Source organism: Balaenoptera physalus (genome assembly GCF_965194825.1).
Source record: "Balaenoptera physalus genome assembly, chromosome: 20".
Lineage (NCBI taxonomy): Eukaryota > Metazoa > Chordata > Mammalia > Artiodactyla > Balaenopteridae > Balaenoptera > Balaenoptera physalus.
In genome coordinates this window covers 13,361,082-13,382,542 of record NC_138901.1, presented here as the reverse complement: position 1 = coordinate 13,382,542, position 21,461 = coordinate 13,361,082, and the positions used below count along the sequence as shown (strand labels likewise).

Sequence of the window (21,461 nt, the reverse complement as noted above, 5' to 3'; positions counted from 1 at the left end):
TATCTAGACACTTGACCTGAGCTCAGGCATTTGGGGGAAGCTGAGGTCAAAGGGCAGGATCTGGGTTAACAGGAAGGAGGAGGGCAGATGCTGAAGGGGATGGGGGTGGTCCACCAGGAGGGCGGGGGGTACATCTGGTAGAGGCCGAGCATGGGGGTAACAGCCTCACTTATAGTTGGGCCCAGTGTGAAAGGTCCCTAACGTCAGGCAGGGCCGTGGGACTCCCTCAGAGAAGCCCTGACGTGGGCCCCCAAGTAAGTGCTACACACCCCTGACCAGGGCCGAAGACAGACGCGCCATTGATCCGTCAGAGGCTGGTCTTTATTCCCTGGAATGGAAACAGCCTGCAGCCCCAAAATGACCATGGCTGGCAAAGTTCATTCTTTAAAAAGCAAAAACAAAATGAAAAAACCATAGGTATTTGGCTCCATAAATTTCCATCATAAGAAACAACTTTGAATGGTACCCAAGCCTGGTGTCGGGTATCGGCTGTGGGCCTCAGCCCCCACACTTCACCCAACACACCAGCCAAATGCAGTGACCGCAGATGCTCAGAAAACAGTACGAAACGGCACACGAAGGCATTTTACGACACAGGAGTTTGCTTCCTATGAACATTTCTTTTTTAAAAAAAATATAATAACTTAGTTGGCATGTTACAGCATCTCCAATCAATCCATCAGGGAGTCCTTGGCCAGAACCAGCGTGTACCTCCCCAGCCGGAGCGCCAAGCACCCACCCCAGTGTGAGTATCCATCGCTGTGGCAGCGGTCACCCAGCAGTCACTCTGTGCCTATCTCGCAGGGGTTCAGCCCCCTCTCCTCAGCGTCCCTGTACATCCTTTGGAAATCCTTGAAGCGCGGGGCGCAGCCGAGCCAGGCCTCCCCAAAGTGCATGTGGCCAGTGAAGAGAAACTCGCCGCGCCCAGGCCGGACGCCGCACTCCAGCAGCGTGGAGACGCGCCCCCGCCAGCCGCCACCCTCGCCCTCTGGGGCCGGCCGGAAGACCCTGCTCTTCTGCCGGTAGAGCCGGCTCACGTTCAGGTGGATGGCTGACTCCTTCTGTTCCGGCTCGTGGGTGACATCCTGGATGGAGCCTCGGACGACTGCAGAGGAAGGAGACGGTGGCGGGGGGGGTGGTCAGTGGTCAGCGGGATGCTCGCCAAGCAGACAGCACACGCCAACCTCCCACCCCCAGCAGCAGAACCGGGAGCTGACCCTGAACTCTGCCTTCCAGAAATTTTCATTAAAAACCACAATCCACACGCAAGATGTTGCCTGGGGGTCGTCCCCGCCACACACACCGTCGTGGGCAGAGATGCTTTTCTACCAAGGGCCAGCCACAGAAGTGGAGAAAAATAGAAGATACGAATCACGTTGTGCACCAAGTTTTCAAGTTAAAACAAGAAAAGTCACTGCAGTTAATACTCAAGATGTGCCGCGGTTCCGTATCAAGATCAGACAGAAATGGTGAAGCTTACAGGGGAGGAAGGTGATGGGAAGGAGAAGGGCGGAGAAGGGCAGAGCAGGCACAAGTTCGGGGACACTGCCCGGCCCCAGATCCCCTCTGTGCAGGGCCAGCGAGAAGAAAGGGGTTGTACTTCCACCACCCAACTGCCCTGGGAGCCTGGGGGGCTCAGAGCCAGGTCCCACTGGGCTGGCTCCATCGAACTCACCCTGAATGCTGCCACCCTTAACTTGAGAGCGTTTGTGCCAATATCACAAGCAGGCGGCTGAGTCCCTGATCCCAACCCTGGCCCCACCAGGGCCTCCAACGCCTGCTGTGCTGCCTGCAGGGGACCTGGAGGCAGGCAGGGCACGGAGTAGAGGCTAGAGCCAGGACTTAGACTCACGCACCAAGTAGGAAAATGCTCAGTATCACCTCGAATAGGAATTCCCACCTTAAATAGGAATTCCCAGCTCTCTCCCCGCCCTGCACACAGGTCCCTTCTTGGGCTGGGGTCACTCTAAAGAGAGCGGAAAGGAAGGCATTTTCCTGTGACTGCTATCAGTGATGGAAGGGGGGCCAAGCCCACGGTCTTCAGGAGAGTCTCCTCCCCCCAGAGGGTTTAGTTCCCCCATGTGGCGGGAACCGCCAGCACACTCACCGAAGTCACTGGTACAGACAGCCAAGAGCACCTCAGTGTGGCTGCAAGGGCGGCACGGGGCTGTGGGGAGAGAACAGGGTCAGGAAGAGGGTCAGGCGGGGCCAGTGCATGAACATGGGACCCTCCCGCCCACCGCATGTAGACCACACAACGTAAGTCCTCTGACGTCGGGAGCAACTGTCCAGGCCCCGCACCTCTGAAACCAGGGTGCCAAGAGCAGGTGGGACCTCGACCTCGGTTGCACAGATGGGGAGACGTCTCCAGGGGCCCCAGGCTCACCTGGGCCACCTGCAGTGGCGTGAAAACGGAGGGAAAGTGCGGTTTTGTGTTCAATCACACTTAGCTCATTACTGTAGTCGTGCCGGGTAAACAACCCCTGGGCTCATGTGTAAATGGCTCTTTGGCGCCAAAACCAACCCGAGCCCATCTGAGGCCACGTCCCTGGCACCAGCCTGGCTGAGAGCCTCACTCAGCCTCTGTGGCCAGGCCCCAAAATGCCAGGGCCTCCCACTCACATTGCCTGCCCCCACGGTCCCATCTGCCACCAGGACTCCACAGGGGTCAAGGCACTGCCCAGAAGGACCAGGTGACCCTGCTAAAGGCACTGGTGGGCATGAGGGAAATGTCCACCTGCTTCGGCCGTGGGGTCCTCGTCTAACCGACAGGACCGGGTGGTCACCTCCAAACACCTCCAGACACCTTTCACAGCAAGCCCCGTTCACAGGGTCCCCTCTGAGACTCCCCAGACCTGGGCGGGGGCTGATTACTCCAGACAAACCCGTCCTTCTTGGTGGACCTCTGCCCCCCCCGGTACAGCTCTCACCCCACCCTTCACCTACTGCCTCAGACTGGCGTAAGGCCTCCAGAAAGGCTGGGGGGAGACAGAAACCTCGAGGCTCTGGGGACTCCCCAGGACCATGGCACTCCTAACTCAGCGGTGGATTTGGGGAGACACAAGTTTATTATTTGGCTCTGACGTTGCACGTTTCCTCACCTATTTCTAGTTTCTAGGGTTGGGCCCAAATTCCCTAACAACAGAAATGTTAGGCGTGAACTCTCACTAGGACAAGTTGCCCTCTGCCTTTTCATGTTCTGAAGGCCCCGCAAAGTCCCCAGGATTGGCACTCACTGGGCCTGGATGAAGCTACAACTGTCTGCACACCTGGCCAGCTGCCCTCGAAGCCCCTGAGCCGGGCTGAGTTGTCACCTGCCCAGGGGCTGCAGTGACTCGGGGGCCCTCGAGGAGACAGGGAGGTGCACAGGGGAACAGGAGGGGCCTCCGGGACCTGGAATAAGTGGGGGGGCAACAGAGACCCTGGAGTCTCTGGTGTCCTGGGACCCCTCGGGGACGGACACGAGCATCCAGAGCAGCAGCCCTCCCGTCCTGCCCCCAGGCGGGGGTAGATGTGCACGTCCCAGGCTAGTCCAGCGAGCCCATGACTCCTGCCCCCAGGCGGGGGTAGATGTGCACGTCCCAGGCTAGTCCAGCGAGCCCATGACTCCTGCCCCCAGGCGGGGGTAGATGTGCACGTCCCAGGCTAGTCCAGCGAGCCCATGACTCCTGCCCCCAGGCGGGGTAGATGTGCATGTCCCAGGCTAGTCCAGTGAGCCCATGACTCACGGGCGCTTCTGTTAAGTTATCAGGAAAAAGGAGAAGCCGCAGAACAAGAACAGCCTGTCGGACGCCTCTGAAGCACCTGAGAGCACCGAGCGCCTCCCTCCCCAGCTCCAAATCCGGAGCCTTCTGCCCACCTGTGGCTTTCTGTCATGAGTGTGGACCCCCAGCCTCAAGGCCTTTCTTAAAAAAGAGGGTGGCCAACTGGGGGGCCCCTACCTCTAACCCGCTGGGGGCCTGCTGCCCACGCTGGGCCTGACAGAGACCCCAGAGTGAGGAAAAGGGGGAGCACAGCCCTGCAGACATCGGGGAGGCTCACATCCCACAAGAGGCGGTGTTTTATTCCGGCCTGTGTGCCGAGGGGCCCGCGGCAGTGGGGAGACTTCCCATCCTGGCGGCTCCCCCAGTGCCCACCGGGTCAGAGGCCCCCGCCTGGGGCCTCGGAACCAGGCCACGCGAGCTCCAAGCGCGGGTGAACGGGAGGCAAGGTCTGCACAAGCTCTTTAGAAGCTGAGACAGGCCCAGGCCACAAACCGTGGTCGAAACCCAGGCCTGGGTGCGTATGATCACCAAGTCCTGGAGCCTCGAGCTCTCTGTGCGTTGTAGGCCCCGGGACCTCAGCTGACCGCTGGGGAGAAAGGTGGCGTGAGCTTGTCCTGGGCTCCCTGCCCTGACTCGCGCCCAGTCCCACGCAGGATGTACAAGGACCCCGGTGGGCCTGGGGGCAGGCGGTCAGCAGCCTGCAGACCCTCCCGCCCAAAGCTTCAGCGAGCCGGTGCCATTGACAGCTGAGTTAACAAAGCCCCCCGCGAGACTCTCTTATGACTCTGAGCTTTATGAAGTGTAGGCACCTTTGCGGAGAACCCAGGCTATGGACGCCAAGAGAAGCAATCTGGAAACAATTATTAATCGGAGTTAGGCTCATGGAAGCTGAGTGGAATGCGCTGGTTTCTGACACATCGAATCTTGTTTCCTTGTGGGGAAGATGGGGAGGGGGCAGCCCAGGGGCCGGGTGGAATTCTGGCCTGTGGTTCTTGGAAAGGGGAGGGATGGGATGTGGATGTCGGGAAGATTACTCTGGAATATGCATAAAATGAACTGAATGAAGTAGGAAAAAAGAGGGTCAGGGAGACCAGCCGGGGGCTGCAGCAGGGATGCAGGTGAGAGCGGCAGGTACAGGTGGGGAGGGCGGCACCCCTCTGTCAGGCCCTGGGTAGCCCGATGCCCAGGAGAAGTTTGTAGATGGTGGGATGCTGGTCTGGCGGGTGAGACTGCCCAGGTAAGGATGACTGGGGTGGACACGATGTGTGAGACACCCTCTGGGGTCTTCAGTGCAGCCGCAACAGGTGGTGAATGAAGCATTTTAACAGGGAGGGGAGGAAACGGAGCAACGTTGCCAGAATGTGAGCGGTATTCGCTGAGCAGAGAGCCTCCTCTGATCATCATGACAACCCTGCACTCACCCCAACTCCAGGCCACAGGCTGACATTGCCCCAGGGGACCCTGTGGGACCTGGCCGGGGCTGGTCGCCCCCTGCGAAACCCCATCTCCCACGTGCGGGCACAGGGAATGCTTAGCCTCACCAGCTAGCTCCCCCGCACCCACTCCCCTCCCTCCCTCTTCCTGGTGAGGAAGCCAGAGGAGTCACACCTTCCACCCCAAGAGTCCTGAGCTGGGTAAGATGAAAAGTAATTTTACAATGATTACAGGGGCTGGAAAAGCACTGGTGCAGGAATCTAAACGAACCTTAGGGAAACAATTAATTAAGTTCTCTCCTTTACTGTTTCCAGGAAATAACGAAGTTTCTTTTCACTTCTGAACGTTGCTGTTTATGTCCCACGGCCCGTCAAGCCCACCCCTAAACTCTAAGGTGCCCAAGTGGGATCCCAGCTGGGGTCTGCACCTCCCAGGCCCCCCAAAGGGATCATTCGCCCCTGGCTCATCAACAGAGCGGTTTCAAAGGGGATGGGGAGATGAAGCACATCAGAAACTGTGGGACCCAGGCCACCCCACCCAGCGCCCACGAGCAGCGATGGGAGTCACTCCTGGGCCTTCATGGCCGGCACAGGGGCAGGTCCTCTTGCCCCCACTCCCCTCCGGCTGTGGGTCTAAAACACCCCTGTCCACCACCCCCCCCACCTCACCTGCACACCGGGGGCCTGCTCTGGGTGGACATCACACAGAGCCCAAACCCCAGAGCGTGGATGTGGCCAAGCCTGTGAGTCCCTGCTTCTCAGCCCCTAAGTAGTAAAAGAACATGCTGGAATCCAGGGCCCCCCTGAGCTGCCTCAGGAGAACCACAGAGACGGGGTCTGCATCTGTCCCCTAGAACCAGACCGAGTAACACCCCCGCCCTCCCTCTTTGGCCACCCTAACGCGTCCCCCAGCCCACTGGGCAATGGGGGTCCTGGTGGTGCCTGTTTCCCCAGGTGTGCTGGGACCCTGGGGAGGATGGTCCGGACGGCCTGGCCAGGCCCACAGTGAGGCTTCAGCACACAGTGCAGGTGTGGCCTGGAGCTTCTTCTATTAGTGAGTTGCATCTGGCCACTCGCCTGCCTTTTGTATCCTGCCAGATTTTTCCAGCGCCAGAGGAAGGAGTGCTGTGTTACTCAGGTGTCTGGCGAGGCCCTCGGAGGAGGGGGAGGGCGGGGGAGCAGGTCCTCCCCTTCCTGCCACGTGGCAGCCAAATCCCGAGTCCCCGGGGGGCTGAAGTCCCACTGCCACCCGCCTGCCCCTCTGTCTCTGCCTGCCTCTCCGTCCTGGCCTCTTCTTGCCTGTTGGTGAGTCCCACTCCATATGAGGAAGCCGATTATGCAACACGATGGACACGAGACTGACATGCTCACCATAAACACTCCCTGTGGAATCACCCAGAGCTGCGGCAGGTGAGCAAGGCTCACGCACACCTCTCCTTCGGGATCCCAGCCCACGGTGCCTCTTTAATTTCATATCAACACAAACTGGAACTCGTGATTCATCAGCGAGGGAGAAGGCTCATCCACCTCCCCAGCAGGTCGGGTCACGGGCATGTGCTCACCTCCACGGCACACACACCGGGGCTTCGGCCTCACTGGGGTCTCCCCGCTGCAGCCAGGGCCAGACAGGAGAGCGCTGCCATCTGAGAGCCCGCCTGGTCAGGGGGAGGTCACTGCTGCCAGATGGCCGGCACCAGCATTCCACATTACGTACCCATTCCTTTGGCATTAAAAGCTTAGGGGCCCATCCCTGGGGAGAAGGGACGCACCGGACTCCCTGATCCCTGCTGCCCTTGTCTCCTTCAGGACAGAGAGGTGCTAGGTCTGCAGCTCCCAGACCCCAGGAGCCTTTTGCATCCCCATCTCAAGTTCTGACAGTCACTGTATCTGTGCTGCCCCAGGCCAGCGCCCCAGCCACTGGGCAGATGGACAATCACACCCCACCATCCTCAGGGTCTCCGGGATCCCTGTGAGCCCCAGATTTAAAGAGGCACCCCAGGGCCAGGCAGGCGTATGTCTGGGGGATCAAGGGCACCCCAGCAGCCCAACGTCCAGCCACAGCCACGTGTCCTGTGTGGTGCCCCAGCCAGACGACCTACCCCATCACACGGGGCCTTCTCCCTGCGACCCCACGGGCCTCTCCCAAACCCACTCACTGCCCTAGCCTGGAAACGTAGACCTGGGGTCTGGGGAGCACAGACCCTGCCCCCAGGGAGGGGGAAAGAAACAAAGTCTCAGGTCCCTAGGGCTGAGGCACAGGCTCTGAGTCACCCCGGGTGGTGACCCCACTGTGGATTTTCCACCAGAGACTCTGGTCTGTGCCAACGGGAGCACTCAGGTGGCAGCACGGAAAGCACCTTATGCCGTGGCCTCCAAGAATCTGGTGGGAGCCTCACAGCAAAGTGGAACAAAGCTCCAGCCGGACAGAACATGTGACCAGCAGCCGAATGGCCTCAACCCATCAACATTTTAATTGGTAAAAGGAATGTTAGCAAGTTCCTAATATCTGCCCCATCAGCCAACTATCACCATGGCCAGAAACATCGAATTTGGTGACTGGTTTTTCCAGATTTTGGTTTTATTGCGAGTTTATCTCTAGCGTCCCCCCCCCACCCCGCCAACGAGCCTGGTGATCACTCGCTGGTGATCAAGATAAAGGCTGTTGTGGTTAAAGTTTTATTCAAGTCCTGGGGTTTATAGCAGCTTTCAGCATTCCTGATGGGGTCCTACCCAGGCAGGCACAGGGGCAGGGGGGAGGGGTCCTACCTGGGCAGTCAGGCCCTGGGGAGAGGGGTCCTACCTGGGCAGTCAGGCCCTGGCGGGGAGGGGTCCTACCCGGGCAGTCAGGCCCTGGGGGGAGGGGTCCTACCTGGGCAGTCATACACTGAAGCTCTATAACAGACCAGTTTAGTTTGAGAGAGATTTAAGGTTTTGAAAACTCATCTGAGCCAAGAACACAGAACAATAAAATGTAGATAACCACTCAGGAGAAAGTCTGCATTTCAAATCCTAGTAGGTCTGGTTTTTTCCAATGGAAGATTTTATTCACTAAAATGTGGAAATTATACTATTTTGGGGGGCTGGCCTAGCCCTCAAACCAGGTGTTTCCACCTCAGCAGTGCTGACACTTGGGGATAAGTCATTCTTCGTGTTGGGGTGTCCTGTGCTGACACCTGGGGACGGGTCATTACCACGTTGGGGTGTCCTGTGCTGATGCCTGGGGCCAGGTCATTCTCCGTGGTGGGGCTGCCCTACAGACTATGGGGTGTGAACAGCATCCCTGCCTCGCCTCCAACACTCGATGCCATAGCGCCCCCCACTGACCATCATCCTGGCCGGTCACCGCAGAAACAGCCTTCCTGGAACCTGCCCCCCACGATTACCCAAGCTCACACCTTCCCCTTGGGAGGCATCTTCCTACCAACTAGCTTTGGAATTGAAGCAGATGGTGCACCTGAGCCCCGCCTCCCCCCGCCCCATGCGCTCGGACCCCACGAGGTCATCTGTGCCTTGCAGCAAGGGTTGCACCTGGCCTGGTTGTCCCTAACTAAAAGACAGGACCCTGAGTTTTCCCTGTGTGAGAGCTCTTGGGGCCACACACTCCTCTCTGCCCACAGAACTTTCCAGAGACCAACACTGCCTTCCACACAGGGCCCCACAAAGCTGTCTGCTGGCCTCAAAAAAAAAAAGGAAGGAAAATCTAAAGCCAACTCACCAGCCCTCGGCCACCCAGAGACACCCTCCGGGACCTCACCTGAGGTTCCCAGATCATCACAGCCACTCAGCCGCCCTGCATGGCACGGTGCTGGTGCCCTCACTGACACCCACAGATAAAACGGCTTGTGAACCTGGGAATGGCTCCCAATTCAGGACATCCCAGCTCTGCATGGCTCTGGAACGTGAATCAGCCTCAACTTCCACGCAAAACTCAATGTTTCAGGGACTGCAGCCGACGCCAAAAACACTCGGCCAACTCGTGTGTCAGAAGAAATTCTGGGGCAGTTTGGATGGTGACAGCACCCATTTCAAATCACAGTCAAAATTGGTCCAGGGGAGAAGAGCATATTACGGGCCAGGACCGTGTCACAGCTCTGCTCTGACCCGTGGCCATCGTCCCAAGTCCAAACTGCCCACAGCAGTAACGGGGCACCCGCTCCCGGGAGGGCCCCTCGGCCACCCTCAGGCAGACCTGCCAGGCCTGAAGCACGGACTCGAGCAGCATGTTCAGAGGCTGTGCTGAGGTGTGGGCAGGAGATGATCGGGGGGTCTGGGAGACGAGAGAGGACCCCTGAGGCCACCACCCCACCTTGGGCACCACACTCACCTGACAGGGTGTGCAGGTCCGGCCCCGCATGCCGGCTGGTCAGCTCGTACTGGAAGCCTGTGGTCCTCCTGCTGATGTCCTGCTGGGGCGTCGCCTCCACGAACAGGCCACCCTGCTCGAAGCTGAAGCACGGGGCCTGGCCGGGCCCGAGGTCCCCGTCCCGCACCAGCAGTTTCAGTTCTCCAGTCTTTTCCAAATAAATATTGGCCCCCGACGAGCCCCTGAGGGGCTTGATGCACAGAGTCAGGTGCCGGGAGGGCGAGAAGGTGTTGGGCCGCAGGTTCACGATGAGCGCACCGGTCGGGTACATCCACTCGACAGTGCCCGCGGAGCAGCGCAGGTACACCTGCTCCACCTCCTTCCTGTGGGCCTCGTGCGTCAGTCCGCTGTGGAGGGGGAGACTCGTCAGCCGGGAGACGCCTGCTCGGGCGTCCGAGCACCCCTCACCCACAGGCAGGCTGGCACCGTCTCCACCCTGCAGCTCAGGGCCCATCTCCAGGCAGCGGTGGCCACACGGCCTCCCCCGCCCAGTTCCTTCCAGCGCACCGGCTCCGAGCGCTCTGGTAAGTGTGGGAGCTTCTGGCTCCCAGACCCTCTCACCACCTGGACACTCTGTTGGCCTCTGAGCCCGTGTCCTTGGGAAACCCCTGAACAGGGGCAGTGATGGGTGCAGTGGAGGTGAAAACCAAGGAAAAGACGGCTCTTCCAAAAAATAAACAGGGAAACACCAGTGGGACTTCGGCACCAACCCAAGTTCCAGATAACCAAATGAAGGCCAGGAAATGTTGGTAGATTCCCACTGAGTGTGAAAACCAAGGAGCAGATTCAAGTTACAGGAGGCACGCTGGAATGCAATGCACATATAATAAATAATGCACTCCAGGGAGCAGCTTTTAAACGAACTGGGAATGTTAGCAATTTGGGGGGGGGGGTTGTGTAGGTTGTTGGTGAGTTTTGTCTTCAGGATCCCCGTTAGGCACAGTGTTCATATTTTCCTTACGGTGATGATTTGACTGCTTTTTCATTCATTTGCAAACCTGAAGACCCTGCGTTGCCAATCATATTTTTTTCAAAACAAACACAAATATCATCAAAGCAAGATGCAAAAGTAAAGTAAAGGTTCTCCACAGGGAGACACGGGAAGGAATTGTGGAAAAGCAAAGGGAGGGGGACACAAAAGGTCCGCAGATAACCTGTCTTCCCGATGGGGACTGCTGGGGAGCCCAGCGGGTTTCACTCCTAATAAATGCCAAACAGGAAAAAATGAAGTGTGCTATGCTCTTGGGGAGGCAGGTCTTGAGTAAGTCATAACATTATGTTTTCGAGAAATTGAAACCATCAAAAACGTTCAAGTTTCCCCTACTCAAAACTGTAATGTAAATGTCAGCTTGTGGTAACGGTTACGTCATAAACACCAAGCAGCCCGGGAACTCAACGGTGACTTCAACTAAGTGTTTTATTACATGAAATTTGGTTCTGATCAGATCTCAGACAGGTTCACCCACATTCTTAGGATTTTTATGTGAAATAAACAATACTATATTCAGAGCCCTGGCCTGAGTGAGTTACCAGAAACCTTTTCCGCAGAGGAGAAAACACATAACATATGGTTTGCATTTACTGTTGGTGACTCACGCTCCAGGCCCCGAAAAGCCTCACTTTTCATACAACGGCCAGCTGCAGGCTAGGGCTGCACAGTCACCCTGCAGACCACATCAGAAGGAGGTGTCAAGGAGGTGGACTCCCTCCTCACTCCACTCCCCACCCCCAAGGCCCTGGGTCATGAGCAGCCTGGCCTCAGACACCTAGCAGGGCCGCACACACAGAACAGACTTAACAAATTACAGTCACATAAAACTCACACAAGCTCATCTGACACATAGGAGGGGATGGGCATAATTATAGTGCTGGGTGACAAAATTAGACTAAATGGTGTGTGGTTGCCACAGATGACTATAATCAACTCTGCTCTTATGCAGCCAAACAAACTTTATCACAGTGTCCCTTCTCTCCTGGCTCCAGCCTTGAGGGGCAGCTGGACACTTGTGCCATGCCCAGGCACCAATCCTCAACTCTCTCTCCCAAAAAAACCACCCCATCCAAGGCTTCGCTTCCCTCTTGGTGGGAGGAGGGGGACCTAGGGGTTGAGGGAGTGGAGAACTCACACCAGAGGCTGTGGGTACCTCTCACGAGGTTGCCTTAACCCCAACAGTGGAGGGTGAAATGGGGAGGCCCACCCTCCACCCGCGTCTTGGCAGGGGCAGAGGGGGCCCTCGTGGGGACAGATGGCCAGCCCACGCTGCCCAGGGGGGAGGCGGACCTGAGGCTGGGGGCTGCCATCCACCAGCCTGAGTACATGACCACATGCATCCATTTACTCACAAGTCACTCGCCTAAAAGAGGACTAGGAACAAAACGACAGTGGACACATGAGAAATAAAGCGCCCATCACTTCACCCTCTAACAGGTCCAGCCCGTCCCCGGAGACTACACGGGCCCTGCTCTGCCTCTTCTCTCTTGTTCTGCTAAAACATCAGGACCAACAAGACTCTCACTAAGCACCCAACACAGGAGTGTCCACACTCTCATCAGAGCAAGAGCTCCATTCAGACAGACACCTGCTCAGCAAAAGTGCTGGAGATGCAAAAACACACCACATCAGTAATTGTCACTGGTGATGGTATGTTACAATTTTCACATGACATGCAAGTGACATCCTAACTAAGAAAAATGAAATAACTGCTTTCTGATGTTATGACAAAGCTACAGGATGCAGAAAAAAACTGTGGTTCTATTCAACCTTAGGAAACTGAGAAGACTGATTTGATCTTGGATTATTTAAACTGAATTAATGCATTAAAAAAAAGAGTCGGCAGGTGTCACCCTCCAGGAGGACACACCTGTGGAGCACCTTTATGGGAAAGATGGCAAATTCCAAGTCGCTATGGGGACTGTCTGACAGGGTCAGTGTGGTGGCAGCAGAGCCCACACCACTCACACCCATAGCCTGGCTCAAACCCTGAGTCACCAGAAGGAAGTGATGGTCTATTTTTGACTAAAGTCAGGAAGAGCTTCTGATCAAGGGTGAAACCAAAAGGCTCTCCTGCCTGGAGTTACTTTTCATTTCCCCACCTTGCAGGAGAGATAGCCCAGGTGTGACATAACCGGCAATGCCCAGCCCATTGCAGTAGGAAAGTTCATGGTCCACCTTTACGACCAGGGCCTAATAAAGATAGGGCACGTCCTGCCCCTGCACAGGGAGAGGGATTTCAAAACCTTCTACTTAATTGCTTGGAAACACCCAGAAACACATTAGGCCTGTCAAATGTGAGTGGCCAGTGTCATAAAAAACAACCCCCTTCCTATCAGGGGATCAGAATCCACCCGGCACATCAGGGCTTGCACCACCCTGTGCTGTCTTTAGAACGGCTCATAAAAAGTCGTAAATGCTATAGAGTCAGCAGGCAAACCAGCACACCAGAGTAAGAATCTGTCAGCTGATTTGTGAAAAAAAAATGATAACTGGGGGCAGCAATTACAATGCAAAGGGGGCTTATGCTCCAGGAATGTGACCTGGCCCTGTCTCTGCTTCAGATCCCGCCCACAGCTCCTACAGCCACTGCAGCCGCCCTTGGCCGGGTTCTGCCTTTGGGTTGAGTGGAGGACACTGGAGGGTGTCCAAGTCCAGGGGTCCATTGGCAATGACGGAGGGAGAGGGGCCCTTCTTCTCCAGGTAGATAAGAGGATGCACAGGAACAGGAAGGTGAAGGGATTCCTCTACCCCCTGCAAACACCTGCGTGGTGCAGGAGCAGGTTGGCCCCCTGACCAGTCCTTGCTCACAGCTCCCTCTGGGCTCCAGGGGAGGCATCCTCTTCCAGGCACATGGTCCTCCAAGAATGTGAAAAGGATGTCAGCTCCTCCTCTGGAAACTCAAGCTCACAGGGTGGGACTGGGTTTCTGTTTTTGATGTGCTGAAGGAGGACACCCCAAGGCCTCAGTTTGGGGATGCACTGATTCATCCAGCAGAGGCTGCAAAGCAGGGAGTTTAATTACCAGCGAGGGGGAGAGGGCAGCCCCAGAAGAGTGTGTCAGAGTCAGAGGCTCCCCGCCAGCTCTGTGCTGGCGCCAGCATTCTCCGGGCCAACCCTCCCCCAGAGCTCCGATCTGCCACTCAGGGCTCCAGTCTCAGCTCTACCACCCCTGCTGTGGTGTGAGCTGGGAGAACTTCTGCAGCAGGGAGGGTGGGCAACACCAGCCCAAGCTCAGGAGCCCAGGACCTTCACTCTAGGAGGCTGGGAAGCGGAGAGAAGGGAGCAGGGTAATTGCCAGTTTCCACAGAGAACTGGGTCTGTACGTATCCAAGAGGACCAGCAACTGCCCTGCTGACGCAGAACCCAGCACAGTGGCACAACACTTACCTTCTCGGAAAAAACTGTCTTCACTAAAAATAACCCTGTGACACCCCACAGCATGAGGTGTCTGCCAGCGGGAGTCTTCCCATCAGAAGGCAGGGACTTAGGGGCCCTGCACGGTGGGACACCAGGACACACCCAGACCTAAGGGCAGCCCCGGCCCATAGCGTTTTCGGAGAAGAAGACGCTAGCATCTCCCTCTGCAAACTCCTGAATCCGCAACTGCCGAAGCCCGAGCAGTCTTCTCCGACAGCGAGGTGCCTGGCTTGGGGCCGGCGCCCTGGCGGACGGAGGTTCTCTGCGCCCTCACCCCCACCCCCGCCCACGCTTGTGACTTGCCTGTCACACTGCACTTTTTTTAAAAAGTCCTCGGCTGCCTGCCTTGGCAGAGGGCGTGAAGGGGGGTCGCAGAGCCCAGCGCGCGCTGCCAAGGGCGGCCTGACCTTCACGGGGCGGGGCGGGGGGCTCCGCCAGGCCCCGAACTCGCCCCGCGCAAGGTGCCCGCCCGCGGGTCTCCGCCCGCACCGACGTGGTCAGTGCGCGGTTAGCGCCAGGGTCCCCGCTCCGACCACCGGAGCCGCGGCTCCCTCCTGCGGACCCGTCCGTCCCTTCCCGCTCGGCCCTGAGCGCAGGCCCGGCTCCTCCCGGCCCGGGGCGCGCAACTCCTCGCCGAGGGCAGAGCCCGGGAAGGGCCAGAAGGCCGACCCCCGCCTGCCCCCAGTGAGGGGTCGCGGGGTCCGGGCTGCGGCTCTCGGGGAACCAAGTGGGGAGCGGCGCGGTCCGGCGCGGGGCGAGCGGGCTGCTGGACCCCACTGACACCATTGCGCTGCAGGCGCGCCTCCCCCTGGGCGTCCGCCGGGCCAGGGGACCGGGACGCCGCGGGCTCTTTTGTTCTAAAACCGGGGGCGGGGGAGGGCGGGGACGGCACTCAGCCTGGAGAGCGGGCCCCCGAGCCCCCGCGCGCTCGGCCCGCGGGGAGGGGAGTGGACCCAAGGGCTGGGGTCGCGCCGCGCGAACTCACCTCCCCTTCCAGCTGCACAAGTCGCTCGAGTACTGCGCGCCCGCGCCGCCCAGCAGCACGGCCAGCAGCAGCAGCAGCGGCGGCGGCCCAGGGCCCGGGGCGGGGGGCCTCGGCCACAGCTGCCCCGTGCGCCCCCCGGCCGCCCGCGCCGCGCCCCGCATGCTCTGGCTCCGGCTCGGCCGCCGGCCCCGCGTCCGCGCCCACCGAGCAGACCCTCGACCCGGTGCTGCCAAGCGGCCGGGCTTCGAGTCCAGGCGGTCAGGTCGCGCGCCCCCCGCGCCCCCAGGGCGGCTGCCCGCCCATCCCCGCCGGAGCCGGGGCCGCCCGAGCCGCTGGAGCCGCTGGAGCCGGGCGCGGACCTCCGCGCCCGCCGCCGCCGCCTGAGCCTCTGAAGTCTGCGAGTCCGCGGTCCCGGTCTCTGCTCAGCTGGGGGGCGGCGCCCGCCCGGCCGCTCCGCCCCCGCGCGCCGGAACTCCGCCCAGTGCGCCTGTGCCCCGCGCCCAGGGAGCCCGGCTGGACGCGGCGGATACCGGTGTCAGCGGCGTGGCGGGGACACTAAGCGCCGGGGGGCGTGTGGCCCGAGGTTGGGACAGGCTAGGACGCCGCGGAGAGGAGAGGGCCGCGTGAGGGACTGGGAGAAGGGTCTGGGGGAGAAGAGCCAGGTTGGAAAGTGGAGTTTCGAGCGGGAGGGGGACGGGCAGCAATGCGTCCCCAGCCTGTAAGATGCGGGGGCGGGGTAGAAACCCGAGGCCCCAAGTACGTGCAGACCCAGGCCGGGCGCTTGGCCAGCAGGTCCGTCCAGCAGTGGTGGTACTGTGGCCCCATCGTGCAGACTGAGTCTGGAATGGCCTCTGGGCTGTAGCAGGGGCACCTGGCCGTGCCACTGCTGTGTGACCAGCCTGAGGCCGTCAGAGATGTTCCTGGCACCCACCCTGCACAGGATTTGAGTGTGCTTTGCGGAAGTTCAGACTCTGTCCCGTTCTGCGGCCCACGGGGGAGGGGAGGACCAACTGTGGCTGGTGATGTGGCTGACTCACTGTTGAGTGTGCAGGGGACCCTGGAACACCCGTTCCACAGAAAGGCTCTGAATTTGCCTGTCGAGGCCACCACTGCTGTGCTCCTTGCTGGTCCCCACTGTACCTGCTCCAGAGTTCGTCTAGTACCCGATTCACCAGCTTTGCTCTTGATTCTTCGTGATGGGGACCCTCTTGTGCATTGTAGGATTTTAGCAGCATTTTGGCAGTGGCCGTTCCCCCAGCCCCAGGCTTGGCAACCTGAACTGTCCCCAGATACTGCCAGATGCCCCCTGGGTGCCGAATTTCCCTCTGAGGTCCCTGTTCTAGTGGGACCCAGCCTGGTGAGTGCAGCGTGATGAGAGCGGCTGCCTTCACCAGGTGGTCACTGGGGCCCCCAGGTACCTGACATCCAGTGGGGGAGACAGGGGGACATAGGCAGCCCAGAGGACACTGGCCTCTGGAAGGATGATAAGGGTCTGCCAGGCGGAGGGAGGGAGCCGTGGCACTCCAGGCAGCCACCCCTGGGATAACAAAAGCAGGTTTTTCTGCTTCCTCAGACTCTGGTGTTGGTCTGAGCGAGCTCCAGAGCCTGAAACAACATCAAATGGTGGAGAAATCTGACCTTGTTTTAGCATTTCTTTTCCAGGCAAGATATATTTCAGGAGGAATTTCGAGTGACCTGCGGGGGAGGGGAGTGACTTCCTGTGCCTATTATTTTCACGTTGCACCCTTTCATCTGGTTAGAGGTTTGGAAGTCTAATTTGGTTGTAGGGATGGAATCATCACCCTCTGGAGAAGCCAGAGCCTGCAGGTCCAAAACAGATGGGGCTGAGGGACAGCCGCCCTCAGGAGTGCTGGGGCAAGAGTGGGGGGCGTCGTTCCCCCGTGAAGGGGGTTACAGTTGAAGACTCTATTAGGGCAGCCCTGGAACTGAGCAGGTCAACCCACCCAGCCAAAGCCCGGAGCAAAGACCCTGCCTGGTCAAAAACAGTGATGCCATCCCAAGACCCAAAGTCAGCTTTGAGGCTGGAGGACTACACACGTGCATTCCGGGCTCGGGGGCCTGCTGCACCCCTCACCACACCCCTGTTGCTGCAGGTACCAGGGTGAGGAACTGCTTTGAGAAGTGAGCCAAGTGAAACTGCCACCCAGGCCGCTGGGGAGAGGGGTCTACTCGTTGGAATCTGGAAGCTGCAACCACCTCTGCGCCCGCCGAGCATGTCTGCACAGCAGCACTTCTCACCCAGGGCACTGCAGGTGGTAAAGAAACGCTTTATAAGCAGCCTGGCCGGGCCCATCCACCCCAGAAGGGCCCTGTGGCTGGTCAGGGTCCAGGTCTTCACACAGAGGAAGAGGCGGGGCAGCTTTAGGGCCCTTTCATATTACAAATGCGGAGTCAGTGCTGCCAGCCTGAGTGACCTGCTCAGCGTTTTAGAATCCTCTAGTGACCGCTGGACCAAAGGGGAGAGCCGTCTCTGGGGAGACACGGAGCTGGTTCCCATCCCAGGCTCAGGGCTGTGACCTAGAAGGCTGCCAAACCACCTCTGCCCAGGTCCATTTCCCTAAAACAAGCTCAGCACGATGGTGCATGCAGGACTGACAGAGCAATGACACAGGAGCAAATGCTGCAGTCTTCAGTTAATAATATGTTGGTATTGGCTCATTGATTATAGCACCTGGGCACACTAATTGGCGATGCCAGTAAGAGAGGAATCTGGGGCAGGGGAGGGGCTACATGGGAACCCTCTCTACTACCTGCTCAGTTTTCTGTAAACCTAAAAAATTAAGACTATTAATTAAAAAATAAAAGTTCCGGCAGTCTTCTTGGAAGAATCTGATAGGATCTTGGGACCATCAGACCTAAGTCTCTGTGACAGGCCCTCACTTCTGGAGACACAGGTGCCTCTGGATTCCTGGAGGGTCCCTGAAGCAGGAATTTCCAGATTTCCCTCCTCCTGACAAGCACCAGCCTCAGGGTGGGGCCGCAGCAGCAGAACTGGTTCCTCATATCTGTGCTCAGCTCTGGGCCTCCTGGGCACCTCTTCGCCCAGCAAGGTGGGGCTGATGAGCCCTCCTGGCCGTGCAGAGCCACTTCCTGGTGCTCATGGTGTCAGCTCTTGGGGGGGGGGCATATGATGTTTGGGGCTGAGGCAGCAGGATGAGGTGGGTCATGTCTGTCTGAGGCCACCCAGTGACCACCTGCCCCGCTTCACGCCCTAGGGCCTGGCAGGGACAGATAAACCCTGCAGGATCCCAGGCAGTCAGAGAACCTTGGGGTGTGTTAGTCCATGGATGGCTGGGGGGGCACTTCCCAGTGAGCCTTTCTGCCAGTTAAACCCAGGAAGGGACCACAGCAGTGCCCCCACCCCCACCCATAGTGGTAAAGGAGACGGGCGTCATGGTGTCTGAGAGAAGCTGGGCACCTCCCTGCATTCACAGTCCCCCCAACACCAGAATGCCCGCTGGAAGGCAGAGTGCAGGACCAGACCCACCGGGGTCAGACGGCAAAGCTGCCTGTCCCCACACCTGGGTGACAGCCCCATTGTCCTGCCCGAGTACCTTCCACAGCCCCAGGAAGCCAGAGGAATGCGGCACAGGCGGCAGAGGGACGGGGCTCAGCGATGACAGAGGCCACACAGCACAGCTCAGCGTACCCTTGAGGTGCACGCTCTGGGCCTCGCCTCTGCTGCGTATGGCGGGGCGGTGATGCGGGCGCTTGCCCACAGAGCTGCCTGCCACACCCCATAGGTCCATGCAGAGCACGTAGTGAGGGAGTCCGTGACCCAAACTCAGGTCAGTATCAACCTTCACTTGTGATCTGTTCATTCACTCAAGAAATGTTTCCCTGATGCCTCCTGGGCACATCTCTGTGGGGAGTTCCAGGGCTGCAGCCCCTGACTGGGGCCAGTCCGAGAGGCAGCAGTGGTGGCCTTCAGTGAGACCATGACCCATGGTTACGGCCGGACAACTGCAGCTCCCAAGTGTGCACCTGACCTGCAGGTGACCCTGCTGCCCTCTCTCCAGTCGTTCGTTTTTTTTTTTTTTTCTTTTAACATCTTTATTGGAGTATGATTGCTTTACAATGTTGTTAGTTTCTGCTGTATAACAAAGTAAATCAGTTATATGTATACATACATCCCCATATCCCCTCCCTCTTGCATCTCCCTCCCACCCTCCCTATCACACCCCTCTAGGTGGTCACAAAGCACGAGCTGTGCTCCCTGTGCTATGCAGCTGCTTCCCACTAGCTATCTGTTTTCCATTTGGTAGTGTATGTATGTCAATGCTACTCTCTCACTTCGTCCCAGCTTACCCTTCCCCCTCCCTGCATCCTCAAGTCCATTCTCTACCTCTGCGTCTTTATTCCTGTCCTGCCCCTAGGTTCATTAGAACCATTTTTTTTTTTTAGATTCCATATATATGCGTTAGTATATGGTATTTGTTTTTCTCTTGTGGACTTACTTCACTCCGTATGACAGTCCAGTCGTTCTTTTAAATGTGGCAGGGACCCACCACCTGAGGAAGGAGGCTCGCTGGGGTGGGGTCTGTGGGGCTGGACACCCTTTCCCAGCCTCTGAACGTCAGGGTGTGGCAGGCCCTGTGGGTGATGGATGGACCTGGGCTGTGACGTGGCCCTCTTCCTGGTCTGGTTCACACGGGCAGTGGGGTCAGGGTCTGTTTCTGAGTCTCATTACCTGCCAAGTGGGTGGGATCTCGATTCTCAGGGAGATGTAGGGTGTGTGACATCATCGCACAAAGCCTCATATCAGGTCACAGATGTTGATTCGGGGGTCAAGGTGCCATCTGACTCTCAGCAGGACTCGGGACCTTGTGGGGGGCACCTTCTTCCCAGCCTCCTCCCCACCACTCTCCCTAGAGCATGAGTTCTTTGAGCCACTAACACGGCCCAGTCTCTGTAAACGCTTTCATTTTTGCCCAGTCTTGAGGTCTTCAAATGTGTATTGATGGTCATTCTATTATTCAAAATGTCCAGTCACCTGAATCTGCTCATTGAAGAATCAACTTCCTCCCCTAGAAACTGGACACTTCCAGAAAAACGTTAAAAGTTTTCCCAAACACGTCCAGGAAATTCTCTCTTTGGCATTCAAAAAATATTTTAGAGTACTTGCCAATCACGTATGTGGGTCACGTGAAAACACCCAGACCCCCCACCTGCTGAGGGAAGTTCGCACGTGGACCCAGCACCTTCCCTGCTCAGCCCCCCGGGCCTCCATCATTTCTGCCACTCTGTTTCCTCCTCCGAGGTCATTTTTGCTGACCTTCTCATAGGGACGTAATTATTGTAATTGTGGTGAAATGATGGATCACGAGCAAATGTTTGTAATTTGACATTTAGCAACTGCAGCCGGCAACATGTAATTACGACGTGAAACAGCCCGGAGAGTGCTGGCTGGCCCCGACCCAAACACCTTCACGCAATCACCTCCTTAACCTAATCTGCTGGCGTGTTTGCCGTCTGTGCGGCAGCGAAAAGTGGGAGGGAGAAGTGAGGGGCTGCTGCCAGTCAGCCAGGTGTGTGCACTGGGTGAGCAGTGAAGGACGGCGCCGGGGGTATGATTATCCCTGCGCCCTCATCGCCGTTGTTTGCTGCGGCCACCTCGTCCAGCCTGGCCTTAGCGGCATCCCACGCTGCCAGGTGGTGAGCTGTGGTGACCCCACAGCCGTCACACCAGCAGGAATGTCTCTGTACTCGGAGTCCCTTGAGGCAGCGCCCCTCAGGGGAGAAGGAGCCCAACCCTGCACCACGTATCTGGTGAGTACGTGCTGCTCATGGTTTAACAACCCTCCTCCTCACTCAGCTCATGCATCACTTCTCCTGGGAAGCCTGCTGGGCTCCATCCCAGCAACTGTCCCTGGCAGCTACAGGCCAGGCCTGGCAGTGCCCCCAGCGTGTGCACGTTTCTACAACCCTGCAGTTGCACCCGCCCTGTCATCAAGGCTCCTAAGCTGGGCTGGGATCACCCCTGCGCCTGGAGACTCCAGGGTGGTAATATTGAGAGGGCAGGGTCCTGGCTGCTGGGGGTGGCGTGCCAGGGGCCAGGCCCAGAGATCCCGCTTCTGTGCATGGGTGCCAGCCTCACTGCCCACATCCTCACCGTGTGCCAGGCTCACCGCTCAACTGGAGCTCCCATATGTTCCCATATGGGAGAATGGGAGTAGATGCTCCTCTGTCTCCCAGTAGGTGCTCACATAGACTGCTCCCTATTCAGCTGCCGGTTGAACCAGCTTCTGATGAAGGACTCAGAACCACGCTGCCTCCCTGAGGAGGGGAGTTTCTGACACAGCAATTACCAATTTATGTCCCAGTTGTGCATTTTCAAAAGTCTGAAGCTGCACAAATCAGGTACCGTGCACCCAGCATCACACACCCTCCAATCCATCCACCCACTGTCAGCGCGGGCACACCTTTATGTGTCTTGTGTGTGCACATTTGTTCATTTTCCACTGGGCCATTTATAAGTTGCAGAA

At 58.2% G+C, this 21,461-nt stretch overlaps 1 protein-coding gene across 2 annotated transcripts; it reads right to left on the bottom strand.

Moving 5' to 3' along the window:
• Positions 1-600: 600 nt before the first annotated feature.
• On the bottom strand, positions 601-15,356 carry METRNL (meteorin like, glial cell differentiation regulator). 2 transcript variants are annotated; one of them, XM_082442178.1, is made up of 4 exons: positions 14,956-15,352; positions 9,522-9,907; positions 2,108-2,167; positions 601-1,105 (listed from the first exon to the last, which is right to left on the bottom strand). In XM_082442178.1, the coding sequence occupies exons 1-4, from the start codon at positions 15,114-15,116 to the stop codon at positions 783-785; spliced, it is 930 nt and encodes a 309-aa protein (XP_082298304.1). In that variant the 5' UTR covers positions 15,117-15,352; the 3' UTR covers positions 601-782. The 2 variants fall into 2 exon arrangements, with proteins under 2 accessions (XP_082298304.1, XP_082298303.1); XM_082442177.1 differs by lacking the exon at positions 2,108-2,167 and having other exon boundaries at positions 14,956-15,356.
• Between the last annotated feature and the right edge of the window lie 6,105 nt (positions 15,357-21,461).

Coding starts and splice junctions, on each gene's coding strand:
- METRNL (XM_082442178.1), bottom strand. CDS start 15,116: ATGCGGGGCGCGGCGCGGGCGGCCGGGGGGCGCACGGGGCAGCTGTGG. Junction 2,168..9,521: donor GGACCTGCACACCCTGTCAG/GTGAGTGTGGTG, acceptor CTCTCCCCACAG/CCCCGTGCCGCCCTTGCAGC. Junction 1,106..2,107: donor TGTCTGTACCAGTGACTTCG/GTGAGTGTGCTG, acceptor CTTCCTCTGCAG/TCGTCCGAGGCTCCATCCAG.